We start from the raw sequence: 15,600 nt of genomic DNA, 5'->3' as shown, positions 1-15,600 counted from the left end.
TCAACAAGTCAAGTAGCCCATATCAACCTGGGCTCTGTACTAGAAAGTTCAATCCTGTAATCAACTGTTCAGAACAGCTGTGTGATTACTGTATGAAATAAGAGATGAAGAAGCTTATTCAGTAGTCACAAATAAAATTTAAAGTTGAAGTGATTTGGCATTACCATTTTTGAATGACAGGTCTCTTTTTTCTGTGTTTTTCTTTTTTTTTCCTGAAAAAGTAAATATGCAAAAATAACAAATTACTAATTCTGCTCCACTTTGTTTTAACGTTTTTGATGAAGTTTGGACCAGAAAACCCATTTAGGACTCAGCAAATGGCTGCACCTAGAAACATGCTTTCTGGATATGCAGAACCAGCTCACATCAATGATTTCATGTTTGAACAACAAAGAAGAACATTTGCAACCTATGGTAAGTCCTTAACAGTGGAATTCACCTCCATCTTTATCATACTCAGGTTGGACAAATCATTATGGTCTTGCTAGAACAATTAATAGGACTATGGCTTCTGTATACTGCTTTTTATCAGAATTAATAAAATGGGAAAAGACTTTTGAATAAGAATCCATATGAATAGAGATCATAGTATTTATTTGGAAAAATTCATTTTTTTAATTCCGTTTTGAACTGTAATGCAGTGTATGATTTCCTAGCAAACCCCTCTTAATTCATACTTCCATTGGTTGCATCAAGTGTAGAAAACACAAATCAAAATTTCACACTTCTCACATGAATAACTGTACATCTGTTATGCAAATAGATTCCTTCGTGTGATTCTGACTCCCTGTAAACTTTAAGGAAGCCTTACTGAGTTGTCAGGTTCTTTAGTGGCTGCGCCTTGATGCAAACTGAATGAGCCAGGTTTGCAGAGAATGGGAATGCATTACTAAAACAGTCTTGGCAAAGACAGGCCCAAAGAACTGTCTTTGTGATCAGTGTAGTAACTGCTTTCTAATCTTGGATAACATTTTCCCTTGTAAGTAGTGGCAGTTGAAAAATAAAACATTTGGGTCTTGAGGAAGCTTGAGGTTCAAACAGACTTTTTATGAGGTTCAAACAGACTTTTTATGAATTGTAATAAAAATAGATTTTTTTTTAATTAGGAAAAATATGGAAAGACTGTGGATTCTAAACATTCTTTTGCACGCATTTGAAAGAACAAAGCTGTCATATGTTTACATATAATAATGGTTACTTTTTTCCTGTGTTTCATTGTAAACTTTAATTTCTAAGTTTAATTGCAACTGCTTGTTCAGATGAAGTATCCTTTATATACTTGAAATTCAGTTTATTAGGCAAGATCTGATACTTCCTGTGTTAACTTAAAATGTCACAACATTCAACTTTTTGCACAACAGATTTGCATCTTTCTTTATTCATATTTACATTCATAATACTACTTCTTGCAAACTGTTTTGCTTCAAAAATCAGCTTCCTAAACGAGTATCCTTAATTTCATTAGGGCTTTATGCATGCCTGAATTCACTTACTGCATTCTGTGATACATGTGATTGGGACTTGGTTGCTAACATCTGTTCATGCTAGTTATTACAGTGGAAGAAAATGCCTAACATCAGAGACTCTCCCACACTCAATTTTTCTTTGTACTTGAGTTTTATTAGAAGCTTTCTTGTAAATGTTGAAAATTGAAATATGTTAATGAGAGAGTTTTTCTCTTACATGGTTTTAGCTAATAGGTACTTTTCACTGAGTTGTTAGGATGTGGACTATAACCAAAATGACAGTATTAAGAAATGGATATCTAGTTTCATGCATAATTTTAACTTACTTGTCTGTAATTTTGATATTAGATCTTTACAGACAATACAAGTAGGAGCCTCTATTCAAGATTTGAATAGGCAGATTAGATTTTTTCTGTGAAATTAAATGTAACATTTTGTGGGTTGAAATTAAATGTAACGTTTTTGTGTGTGTAAAATAGATACTGGGAAAAAGTGCCTGTAGGCATATAGTGTTTCATTTGGGGTTTTTTATTTGAAAAGTTTCATTTGGAGAAAGATAAAGCTATCAAGTCCTCTCCAAACTACATCATGTCATCGCTGTATAGCAAGTGTCTTGAAAGCTGTATTAAAAGTGAGTATAAAAATGTATTTTTAAACCTTGTATCACTGGCAGCTGTGCAGCTATCATTCAGCTTTCTAGAAATATTCAACAGATAATGATCTGGATACAGTGACAATGGAACTAGGAAAAGGCTGAGATACAGGCAATTTAAACAGCAAGAGCCAGCAATGAGAAGCTGAAGTTCAAGCTAGGAAATGCAGTAAGTGAGCATGATATTCTGGCTCAGTAGAAGATCTGTTAAAAACAGCACTCCTTTAAGTTGTCAGAAAGTTATCTATTAACACTTTCAATACTCTCTTTTTCCATTTGGAAGGATGCAACAAGTATCTTCTCAGAAAATACAAAGTATAGAAATGTAAGTAAAATTGATAGGCATAAACCTGAGCCCTAAATCTTTTTCAAGGCTGAGTCATAACTTATTAGAAGAACAGGAGTAAACCTCTCTTTTAAAAGCTGCAGATCTTAAGACTTCTGGTCTCTGTTACTCTCTTTAGCACCATTGCACTAAGGCAGGAGGTCTTGAACAAATCTGCAAAGGCTGGCAAAAAGTTAAGCAGTGACTGTTAGTGAGGGACAAGGGTAGTAAATGAGATTATGGGTCCAAAACAGCTCAACTGTCTCTAGTATCTTTCACCAAGAACAGACAGCTTTATAATATGTATAATCCTGAAAGCTTATACATATTCACTGAGAAACCTGTATGTTAATCACAAACAAAACCCAGGTATTTTTTGGCAACTAGTCTTTCTTATCTACTTCTTGTGCGGTAAATATTTACTCTTTAAAGTACATTTTTCTTGTGATGCTTGGATAGCATCATTGAGAGCATCCACACTGTCATTGACTGAGGATCCTTCCAGCCATTTATTCCATTAGACAAGTGGCCAGCAATGGGTATCTAGTGAGGAGCAGAAGGAAGCAAGAAAATAGTGATACACCTGAATATTTCTTTTCAATACACAGTCTGCCAACCAAGGGCAATGCTTATATATTTATTAATTTTCAGACAACTTGTTGGGAGTTTTCTGTTTTTTCTTTTTGACAAACTTTTCCAGCTGTTTCTTGAACCCATATAATTTTTCTTCGTACAGTAACCTCTTTCAGGCAGCTCTGCAGCTTAGTAGCTCCTTATGTGAGGAAGTATCTCTGTTTCAAACTTGTGGAAGTTAACAGCTTTCTAGTTTGGCTTCATATCCCCATGTCTCTTATGCTGGAAAATGAAATGAGCAATCATTTCTTATTCACCATTTCTGTGTGATTTCTTATTTTATATATCTTGGCCATAGCTTCTTCTCAGTCTCCTTTTTTTTTTTTTCCCCACCTGGATAGATCTGATCAATCTTCTTGTTCCTCAGTGGCAGCCTTTTCATGCCTATGGCTGTCCTTGTCTCTCTTCTGTATCTCTTCTAGTTCCACTGTATTGCTCCTGTGCACAGCGGTTATGTGTTATTCTCACTGTGAATTTGTTCTGTGAGTAACTTGCTCAAAGCTACTTGATCCATTTTTCCAGATCATTTATCAACATGTTGAATGTCATGGGCCTGAGCATGAATCCACCAGCAGCTTTCCTGTGCTGTGCAAACCAACCTTTTATTCTTGACAGTGTTTTAATAACTTTTCATCAACTGATCATGTAAGGGCCTGTGGGTTTTAAAATGTCGTTGAGGCACCCTGTAATCAGTCTGACTTGGTTTTGTAAAGGTATCCAAGATCAACTAAGCTTTGCTCATTCACAGGATTGTCACCTCATAAATATTCTGGAGGTTTTCTCATTGAGATTTACCTGTAGAGAAAATTGTGGTGTCTGTTCTCCTGCAATATGTAATGCTCATCCAAGTGCATACTCATTTTCTTTATTGTAGTTTCTACTCCTTGAATCTTCTAACCGTACAAATGTCTGTCAGGTTGATCTGTAGTTCTCCATATCACCTTTGAAACGTCTTTTGAAAGACAGCATTGTATTTGATACATTCCTTTTCTGTCATATTGAGGTGATATTAAGTGAGAGTATCTGGACTGTGATTTGACTTTAGATCTCTTGGGTGACTGCCTCCGATCCTGGTGTTTTGTTGCCACTTATTTGACTCTCTAGTTTCCTGGCATTTCACATTGAGGTAGATTCAGCATCATGTTGCCCATAAAGCAAGATTCTGGCACAGGAGTCCACTCTAATCAACATGTGTTTAATACAACCCTCACAGATGCTCTTCTCAGTCCTTGATCATCAGTTGGCCTACACATTGTCGGGTGTACTTTCTTTCCCTGCCAGTTTTGACAAAGGACAAGGGTTAGTTTTTTATATCTTATAAGATTTCCCTTGCTTTTGGGGGCAGGCTGCCTTAGTGTAGTGTTTACTTTGTCTGCTGGAGTTTGGTCTTGTATTTTCCACATCTGGATGCCACTTCAGCTATTTGAAGAATAGTTTCTTATTTCGAATAGTTTCTCTTAACTTGCTATTCGGCAGTGCTCACTTCCTTCTGGTTGCTTTAAAGTCCTCTTTTATTAGCTGGCAGGCGTTAAGGTTTTTTTCTCCTACATGGTGTCTTTGAAGTACCCCTGCATTTGAAAAAGGCTTTACCCTTTGGTGCTCACTTTCTGTTCCTTTTAAAAATCTTTTCTTAATATAGCCCTCATATTTTGAGATTAAAATCATTGTCATAAATGTTTTTGTATCTTCCTTTGCTTTGTCAACAATGTTCATTTTATACCCCATTATGGTCATTGTTAAAATGTGTGTCCTTAGAAAGAATATCTTAAAATCAAGTTTCCTGCACTGCTAAACTAGCTTTTTTTTTCATGTGACTCTCTGGCATGACTGCTTCGTGGTGCAAGTACATTGTGTAAAAATCATCACATCTTGGTGTGAGATTTGTGCCGTCTGCTTCAAGGAGATAACTAAAATATGTCATTATTACTGTGCTTCTTTCCCTGGCACCTGTTGTTTAATCTCTGTTACCATTTCGTGGTTACTGCATTTTCTGTCTTAATGGTCACTCTGGGAGTTCCGGCACCTGTACTCACCACTACTTAGACCTGAAATTTCAGTCCACAGGATCATTTGATGCTCATTAACACTATTAACTTGTTAATCTGATTTGTCTTTAAGCTTTCTATGGCATAGAGCATGTTTTTCCCCACTGGCATGACCATCTTATTTCTGTATTCTTTCTGCCTGGTAAAGCATATATTCTATGTCCAGTTATGTCAGTACTGTCCTACTAATTATGTTAGTTTATTATTTTAAAACAAGATGTTTCAATGTATTACTTCTAGCCTCTGTTGTTTTGTATGTGTGCTTGGGTTTTCCATTTCCCTGCCTTCAGTTTAAACAGGATTCAGTGATTATTACTGTCCCTGTTACCTGAGATTTCAGATTTCTTTGCTACCTTTTCCTTGAGGATATGGATTTCTAAAGATTGTGTGTCATTGCAAATTGCTTACTTTTCTTGAAGTATTTTTTCAAGTATTATTTTTTAGGTGTTCTTAAAGTACCCCAGATATTTTATCAGAAAATTCTCTTTCAACCTTCTCCGTGCCATCTGCTTTTTAATTGAAATGAGACCTACCCATCTCAGTAAGGTCCCCTTTTTTCCAGGAGTTAGGGAAACTGAAGTTGCCATAGGCACTGGAGATGTTTTCCACATTGGGGTTAAAATCTGCAGTGGCTGAGAGAGCTGGGACTGTTTAGGTTGGAAAAAAAGGAGTCCTGAGGGGGAGACCTTATTGCATTTTACAGCTACCTGAAAGGAGTATGCTGATGGCATAATCCATAATAAACATGGAGTAAAATAGTCCAAGTAGGCATTTTATGATCTTGTGAAAGGTCCTCTCCTAGTTTCATGGAAAACCATTAATAATTGCTCTGTGAGAGTCTGACTTTTTAAATTGGTAACCAGTTTTGCATTTGCAGTCCTAGGTGATCTACCCTAGTTTGATTCCATTGATGTAAGGCAGTCTTCTTATTTTAATTTCAACTATCAAGCAAAGGCTGTCTCTCTAGAAAATAAAATTCCCCTTCACAAGGCATTGTGATTTAAAATGCTTAACTAGCATTATTTTTTCAATATTGTATTCCTTGGAGCATGTCAAAAAAGACTAGGAAGTCCTAACATACAGCACGTGTTTATTCTTCTGTATCTGTGCTCTCAGCTGAAGGAATCTCTTTTCTTGAAAATTCCCTTTTGAGTACTGATAAAAAAGGCAATATATGAGCACATATACATTTTCAGAAGCAGAATTACAGATTATTTTTTACATGCTGCACACAAATTGTTCATTAATATTTTAGCCATTTCATAGCTATTTGAGTATCAGTGCTCATCCTAATAGTGGACTGCTTCATTCATGCAACATTTGGTATTTTTAAATCTCTTCTTCACAAGATAATTTCCTTTTTAATAAGAAATAGCCTTCTATTGAAGTCCAATGAATCTCAAAGCTCTTTCTGAGTACTCAGTAACTTGGTTATAGCAGGATTATGTCATCACTAACACTGATATTTTAAGAGCCTAAAATAACTGCCTTGGAAATAACACTTTTTTTTTTAATCTACTCATGTTACATGCAACACCTACACTTTTTACCGGTTAACAATTGTAGGCACTTTATTCTCTGATTACTTTGATTCTGCAGAGATGCCAGTGCAGTGTGGGTTAGTCCAGCTGTATTTTTCCTCATACCTGAGCTGCTTTGGGTCTCTGTGTGCTGCATTGCACACTGAGGTGTAAACAGGCTTTAATGAGCTGTCTTTCTGGAATGCACATCAAAGTCTAATTATTTAACCAACCATTTTCAGGTGCACCGAAATTATGGATGTAGGTGGAATTGTATCTTTCGTTGCTAAAATGTTGTGGGAAATATCTGCCTCCTACCAAAAACTGAAGGAGACATAGAAGTCAGGGCACATTATGTGGGATACCAGCTGAGTAGGATAAAAGCAAGCTGTCTTTTGCAGCTGCGTTTAGGAGTCCCAGCCAGAAGGAAAATATTCCCTTTCACATACCCACTAGAAAGTAGAAATTGTTCAGAGCTTTTTTGTGAGAATGATGCTGGACCAAATTCAACTCAACTATAAGAAGTCTCCACTTCCACGGGAAGCTCTGCTTGGCCCAGGGGCCCTATTCATGGGAATACTGTCCCTCTTTTACAAGTACCAAGCAAATAGAGTCCCAGAGATGGTGTCAATACAGTTGGAGGACAAGTAAACCACTGTATTGATTTTGACAGCAATCCAGAGTAATATCTCTCTACTGTTAACAGAAACCTTATAGCTTGGAAGGGAACTCATTGAAATAGTGGCTTAGTAAAAGCAGGCAGCTAAATTAGGGGAAGTCTGATTGCAGTGTTGGCTCAGTTTGGTTATCCATAGAAGTAAATCCTACTAAAAGTTTAGAATAAATTATTTTATTGTTCAACAGAGGAATAGTGGGGATGTATATTTTGTAAGAAGACATTGGCATATATTTCTCTCCCTATATTGTATTCATGGATCATCTGGACATATGTTGTTCCACAGCTGGGTTTTACCAGGTTTGAAACTACAGGGCTGGTTGGCAGGAGGAATGCTTTATTTGGATTGGGAATACCTGCTGTGTTCTTGGAATGGCTCTTCCACTAATTTCAACAGTACTTTATTTGCCAGCATCTAAAAAGAGATTAACTGGACCATGTTCTAGGAGAGTAGTCTTTCTGAAAAATGTTTGGGGAGACAATCTTTGGCTGTTGGAATGGTGTTGATAGGTTCTCAGCTTGTATGCATTTTTCTGTGACTTTATGAGCCATTGGTCTCCAGAGTAGACTGGATAATCTCCCCCTGCTCATGATTGTCTCTGTGAATCAACAAAAATACAGGAATTGGATTGTATGCTGTAGGATTTAATTCATTATGTGTGTTTTACTCGTGGTTTAATATCCTTCTTTCTTTTTTTTTTTTCCCATCCTTGATACAGAGGAATTCTCATTGACTTCTCAAGAGATATTTTGTCACTTTAATATTTAATAAAAATTGTGTTTATGTCCACCAGGGTGCAGCCTTTCCCAAAAGAAAATAAACCATGGTGGTCAGTAAGTGTTCAGTGCACCACCTGCACCTTGGAAACCAAATTAATTTATTTGCCTATCTTATAAGATCATGTTATCCACTTCAGGAGAAATTGAGAAAAAAAGTTGGATATATGTATTAAAATTGTAAATATCCTGAAGAGCTATGAAATGTTTGTTCATTTTATAAATTATTTATAAGACTAAATGCAAAAGATTTGGTTGTGGTTGGGGTTGTTCTGTTTTGGTTTTATTGAGGCTCAATAGCTGTAGTCCGGAAATGAAGATGTGAATACTTAATTCTTTTAAAAATTCAAGTCCATGACTGCTGTTTCTGGTACCATCCACATTAGTTAAAGCAACTCCTTTCAAGTTGAAGCTTTTCCAGTTGTGGTAGGAGAAGGATTAAGTAACTTTTGCTGTGGGAGACAGAATACATACAAAGCCCTAGAAAACTTCATTTATTTTTTCCCCCATCTCTATTTTCTGCCTTCCAGCTGCTGCCACCCCAGCACTGCTGAAGATGACAGTCTTTGACCCAGCAGAAGTAGTGGGCAGAGCAGTAGGCTGCTCCTGAAGCCAGAGGGCTCCGTGTATGCAGCAGCCACTGGCTGCTTTCCGTGTGATTCACTGGCTTTGCAAACCAAGGAGCAGCGCCCTGCACTAAAGCAGCATCCATTTAACATTGAGTGCACTGGCATAAGATTTTGAGCTACTCTTTTCCTTATGCTATGTTGCTACAAGAAGAGGTTGCCATGGCATTTCAAAATCTGTTTGCATTGCTGCAAACTGGCCTGAATTCAGTGTTGACCTCGCTGGGAGCAGGGGCATCCTGGGGTCCTTTCCCACCAGATGCTGTTACTTGGCTTCTTGCGATTACCCACCCTTTGTATCTTATGTTATGTATCTTATGTTATGTATCTTATGTTATGTATCTTATGTTATGTATCTTATGTTATGTATCTTATGTTATGTATCTTATGTTATGTATCTTATGTTATGTATCTTATGTTGTTAACTATTGCCTGCTAACATTTCTTTATTTCTCTGTGTTGTGCAAATTTAAGAATTCTGATAGCAATATGTACTTAAGGGCCTCTTGGTACTACTTCATAGCAATCTTTGTACTCAAGCCAAGTGAAAAGTTAATGGGATTCCAAAGTTTCAATCTTTCATCATCCCCAGCTCGATCAGAGTTAACAGTAAAGAATTTGCAGAGGGACAGAGTAGTAAAAGTTGTACAAAACTGAAAAGCTTGAAATAACAGTATTTTTTTTTCCTCTTGTTTCAGGTTATGCATTAGATCCCTCTGTAGATAACCCTGAAGCTGCTACCAAATATATTGGTTCTGTAGAAGAAGCTGAAAAAAATCAAGGTAGTTAATTCAGAATCTTGTATAAATTGCTTGCATCTTTAGATTGTTTTCATTGCTTCTTTACTAATAAATGGAATAGGTATTAGCAAAGGGAGGTATTATGTGAGACTTACCCATGTCCAAGACCACAATAAAGGAGTGATGTGTTGCAATTTTAATGTAGAGGGGGAAGAGAGACATTGGAGTGTTTTGTTTTCTTGAAGTAGCAAATGATTCAGGTTGTCATGACAAATTTCAGAATAGGATTTGTAATGAGCCATTGCATGAATACAATTTATCAGTACAATTTGAAACAGCTTTTTGGTCCTCTTAAATTCTGTCTAAGCTAACATTGTCATGTGTCTGCATTAGGATACCTGTATGTTGAGCTAATCACCATAACTGCTCCTCAGGAGCAAACTGATCACTCTGTGTGCAAACTCTGGCACTCCTGTTGGGAGCTGCATGTTATCTCTGCTTAGCAAAGTTAAGCTCTTTGGGTTATTTGGAAAAGAAAAACCGCTGGAAGGTTGCCAAATGGTAGCAGCATGGCATGCCACTGGGAGGATTGACTACCAGAGGCATGGGCTTTGTAATTAATACTTTGATACAAAATATTTAACACTCAAAGGGACTCGTTTGCATTGGAAAACTGTACCTGTGAAAATACCATGGTTATGCTTTCCCTTGTATGTCTTTTTCAAATGTCCTATTCACACGGGTATATAGAGGATCTTTATTTCTGTGCCCTCTTCCTCAGAATATATCCAAGCTTATTTCACTCTTTCCTTTCAAAAAAGGAAATAACTAAGATTAAAGCATTAAAAAAACCCCTTTTCATAATGGAATTTCGTACTTCATTTTAAGAAAACCCTTAACTAATGTGTGATTTCTTCTGATCACTACTTAACTTTTTACACTGCCTATTTTCCCCTTGTTTGTGTAAAGCTTCTTTTGTCTTTTTTGCACTAGATAAATATTACTGCTGCTGCAGAAAAACCTTTTTTGAAAATTGAACATAATTGTATATACAAGCTTGAAAAACTTAAAAGATGTTAAAATAATTACCTTCAGAGTTTTTTCCCTCCCATATCTATATTGTATAGTGGTTTTGACACATGAAATTCTGAGGGTGCAATATTTGTGAAAAGCTACTATTTCTATAAAAGAAGATGATAGTGGTTGGAGGGAGATGACTCTGTCAATAGTGATAGACTTTTTAAAGAGGGCCTGTTGGAACAGAACAAGGGTAATGATTTTAAGCTAAAAGAGGATAGATTCAGACTAAGTCAAAAGGAAGACATTTTTTACAATGTGGTTGGTGAAATACTAGAACAAGATTCCCAGACAGGTAGTGGGTGCCTCATCACTCGAAACATTGAAGTTCAGGTTGGACAGGGCTCTGAGTAACCTGATCTAGTTGAAGATGTTGCTACTCACTGCAAGGTGGTTGAAGTAGGTGACCATTAAAGGTCACTTTCAACCCAAACCATTCTGTAATTCTATTAATTTTTTCTAAATTAAAATACACAGTTGGGGTTGGGGGTTGGGACACTTGTCTTATTTTCATTTTGGGGCTGTTTTTTTCAAACTGAGAGAGTTCAGAGGGATCAGAAGACTTTACTTTCAAAAACTACACTATTTAAAGCATGAAAATTGATGTATTCATACAGTTTGCACATTTGCTGTTAAAAATTTATGGTACATGCATGGTCAAATATTCTAACAAGCAAGGATACACAGTTAAAGCAGTTACTCTGTTACTGCACATAGTTAGCGATGTTCATAGCTGGAGAAGTCAGCAGTGCTTTGGCCAATTTTGCTCAAATACTTTTTCCATGCTGTCCTTTATATTGAAAGGAGTAGTGGTGGTGGCTTTTTCTTTCAAACTGACTGTGGTGTAACCTCTGATGTATTCTGTGTTAGCAGTCAGTGTATTGTTTCCTTCTTCAGGTTTAACAGTGTTTGAAACAGGACAGAGGAAAATTGAAAAGAGGAAGAAATTCAAGGAGAATGATGCATCTAATATTGATGGTTTTCTGGGACCATGGGCAAAGTATGTTGATGAAAAAGAAGTAGCCAAACCATCAGAAGTAAGTCCTGCTTTAACTAAATGGATACAAATTGTCAGTGCATGGGGGTGGTTTCAACAGAGATCCAGCTGCACTAGTGCTTGTCCAAGCAGATCCGTACTATGATTTGGGGTAATTAGAAACATTTTGGGTGATATATCCAAATAAGATATTCCAGATATTCTGCATTCAATTATTTGGAACACTTTTTGGAAATAAAATTAATTCAATCTGTGTGTAGAGTCTGATTAAAAGAAACAGCTTGGGGAAAAAAAGTGAAAATAAAACATTTTTTGAAAAAAGAATGGCAAATGAAAACCCCCAATATCACACACACAAATGCACACACCCTGAACCATCCAGCCAACAGATATCCTTCTTGTCCAGTCAGTGCTTAGCTTTAGTCTATGAATAAAAATATATTTGTTCTTTTCAGTGTACATAGCTTTCCAAGCCTTTATGGTTTTGATAGGGGTATTCTCTTTATTGGTGTTTAGAAGTATTTCTAATCTTATTTAGCAAATAAATGTCTTCTAAATAGTGAGTAAACCATAGTACAGTTCTGGATTTTGTTATGTGATTCTGAATGCTGACTTTTTAAGAGGTCATGTTTTATTTTTTCCAGGAAGAGCAGAAGGAGTTGGATGAAATAACAGCTAAGAGGCAGAAGAGAGGAAAACTAGAAGATGATAAACCTGGAGAGGAGAAGACTATATTACATGGTAATGGCATCTTCCTGGCTGTTCTCATTTTCTAGCTCACTGTGTTTTCTTGCCTGCTGTGTTAATTGGTAAGGATGGCAGACAGCCTCAGCACGTTGATGTTTCTGTATTGGAGATAACAGCACTCACAGGCAAAAGCATAAAGGAAAGAGATAAACTTGGACTAATTCCACTTCGTACTGTGAAGAGCAGTGTGGAAATATAATTTTTTAGGGTACTGGTTTTATTTATTTATTTTCAATGTTACTAGATGCATGTATCTCTTTTCTGTTTCACAGAGCAAACATATTGAAGTTATGGGTTTGGCTCAGTTTCAGCTTCAGAATTATTGTAGTTTTATGTGTCAGTATTTTCATCAGCAGGTAGTGCTCTGAGTTATGGTTTATGAACAATTTAGAAAATCACTTGGACTTTACACTTCCCCAATTTTTAATGCAAATGTTCTTGCCGTCATACTATGAATAATTGTGTATCAATTAATTACCCTACAGAAGCCTGTAGTATGTGGTATCTTCAAAGAAAATGGTTTGGTAATTAAGTAGAATTCAGTAATTTTTTTTAAGCTGTTACTTCAGCTGTGTGCCTACAAAACAGCCCTGTGTAGCACTGCTTGGTGTGGATAGTTTGGTAGACAGGGTCTCTCTTTGTGTACCAGTTTCTACAGCCAGGCTCACACACATGAGCTGTGAGCATCCTTTCTAATGTGCATTGAGGAAGAAGTGGTGGCTGTGAGAAAAGTGTTGCTGGCATTAGAACATTGTTCTGTTTATGTGTAGTAGATCATGATGGTATTTATAGCAGTGAGCATAACAAACATGAAATTTTAGCCACTGAGCCTCCTACGGACTAATTATTTTGTATCCAAGTTTTCATGCTCTCTACCTGAAATTTCACAGTGAAAGACCTTGCCATATAAACTGTGATCTTGCATACAAGCATTCCAGAAATACTCCATTTTGAAGATGTGTGTGTGCATGGATACTGTGCAAGAGTACAACAAAATTGCCATAACAACATTCCAGGAACTGAGAAATTAATTTAATCAGTGCACAGTTTATTGTCATGGCTACCCAACATACGTCTACTCTGAAATAATCCCTTTTCCTGCACAATGCATCCCTGTGTTTCTGACTGTCCAATCGCTTCTTAAATCTAGCTAAAGAGCAGTTGTGGGCTGTTGCTGACCAATATTGGTTCATGCTGGCCAAATGAATCTTTTCTTCCTTGATTTGTAATTCTATTGACATGACTGACACAGCACGGAGCTGGCCAGAATGTGAGTTGCAAGCAAATATCAGGGTTAGAGTTGAATGGTTTAATCTGTGTAGCGTTAGTGTAAGCGAAGTCTTTTTGGTCAGGGGAACTCTCTTGCCATTTGATGATGAGTAAAGTGGGTAAGAAAAAGATTGTCTTAATGTTTGGATTGTAAAGTTCCAAGCAGACTTCACTGAATTGACATAATTTGAATTTAACTGATGTCAAGTAGGATTCCACATCTGTATGAGGAGGCTGGTGTTTCTTATACCCCTTCTCTCACCTCTGGCTCTACAGCAGAGCAGCTGTGTTGAGAAAACCATAATTGTGTGAGTTCTTGAACCCTTCAAAGATTATAACCTTTTAAAATATGGATTCTCAGAATTCTGTGTTTACCTTTTCAGTTAAAGAAATGTATGACTATCAGGGGAGATCTTATCTTCATGTCCCTCAAGATGTTGGGGTTAATCTCCGCTCTACAGTACCACCTGAGAAATGCTATCTTCCAAAGAAACAAATCCATGTGTGGTCTGGGCATACAAAGGTAGGAATGTTTGTGAGCATACAGCATAACAACCCATTTAATTTTCTGTCTGCAGCTAGTAATTTCTATAAAACTGAAGAATCAGTAGAAGGAAAGAGTATTTTCCTCTTTACCATGCTCTCTGCATGTAATTAGCTGAGTTACATGCTCACACAAGGTGGTTGCCTGCTCTGTTGCAGTTGTCTAGCTGCATAAACTTTTGTGTTAACATAGTGACTTCCTGACCTACCTTAAAGGGAAAAGTATTATTCTGTGACTTCGGAGGGGATTTGAAGTTATTTCCTAAACTACAATATGAATAACAATACGTCTGACTCTAGAGATTCCTAAGAATGTTTGGGGTTTGAGGGTTTTTTTGTAGTAAGAGTACTTAAGGGCTATTTCATCTCAAAGTTGGGTAAAGTTACATAGGCTTTGTGATTATGGTGCATCACCATTACAGGTTTCTCAAATATAGCTAATATCTTTGAGAGGTGTGTCTTGCTAAGGGTTTTCTTTGATGCTGCTTAACATCCACAGTTCCTTCTTGTGTCAGATACCAAAACAATATACACACTTCTGGTGTTAAAAAAGTGCTTCACTGCTCAGGGTTGTACAGCATATATTCAATTTGCTGCTTCTATTGCCACTAATTTGAAGTATTGCGTGAGGGGGAATATGCTGCACTACAGTGGACATCACCTTAATAATATTTGGAAGTTGAAAGAAAGGAGAACACGGGGAATGTTTTTGGCTTTTACCCTTTTTTTCAGTTGAGTCACATCTCTGAGCTGTTCTTAAACGATTGCTGCATCAACAAACTTATAGCTGCAACTATCAGGGCTTTCCAGAATGACATCTCCTCCCCAAAGCTCTAGTCCCTTCTCTGCCTATTATCCTATTACAACAGACTGACATGTAAAATGGCTTTTTCCTTCCAACAAGATGAATAATGATATCGATGAGAGAAGCAAAAGAAAAATGGACTGACAAATTTAGAAAAGCTGGGGGATATAAGTAGACAATAATAGGTAGGATAAAGTACCCAGCTCCAACCAGAGGTGGGAGGGAGGAACTGGATGGCATATGAATAGAGTAATCAACATGAAATGGAAAAGAGGGACATTAAAACCACGAGTACTTGGGGGTTCATTGGACTTCCCAGAAATGAGTACCTGGAATACAGACAGCTGTGAAGATGCTGTGCCCAGGAAATCTGAGCTCAGTGTGTAGAAGGCATTGGTACTGTATGTAAGAAATTGAGCTGGTCAAAAGTTTTTTCTTTTTTTTTTTTTTTTTTTTTTTTTTTTTTTTTTTAAATCCTGTACCTACCCCATCTAAAAAGGCTTGTTATGCAGAGGCAGTTCCTTTAAGCCCCAGTTTGTATTTATTTGCTGTGTTTGCCACAGTAATGGTGTGGATGTTGAAGGAGGTTGTATATACAGCCGTTAAAGTGAAACAACTTTTATCCAATAGCATTCGCTCAAAATACATCACTGTTTCTAAAATGGAATGTGGGCAGGTTATTTCTTTTCAAAGTACAGTATC

General features: G+C 36.9%; 1 protein-coding gene across 1 annotated transcript in view; it reads left to right on the top strand.

Moving 5' to 3' along the window:
- The window catches only part of CDC40 (cell division cycle 40), a 36,796-nt gene that overhangs the window by 9,516 nt on the left and 11,680 nt on the right, over positions 1 to 15,600 (top strand). Inside the window, exons 3-7 of the mRNA XM_059842306.1 lie at positions 285 to 414; positions 9,419 to 9,502; positions 11,435 to 11,574; positions 12,179 to 12,275; positions 13,934 to 14,073. Coding sequence (XP_059698289.1) covers positions 285 to 414; positions 9,419 to 9,502; positions 11,435 to 11,574; positions 12,179 to 12,275; positions 13,934 to 14,073 — 591 coding nt within the window. The remainder of the gene's footprint in view (positions 1 to 284; positions 415 to 9,418; positions 9,503 to 11,434; positions 11,575 to 12,178; positions 12,276 to 13,933; positions 14,074 to 15,600) is intronic.

This window comes from Haemorhous mexicanus, chromosome 3 (assembly GCF_027477595.1).
Source record: "Haemorhous mexicanus isolate bHaeMex1 chromosome 3, bHaeMex1.pri, whole genome shotgun sequence".
Taxonomy (NCBI): domain Eukaryota; kingdom Metazoa; phylum Chordata; class Aves; order Passeriformes; family Fringillidae; genus Haemorhous; species Haemorhous mexicanus.
This window is presented reverse-complemented; position numbering and strand designations above follow the sequence as displayed.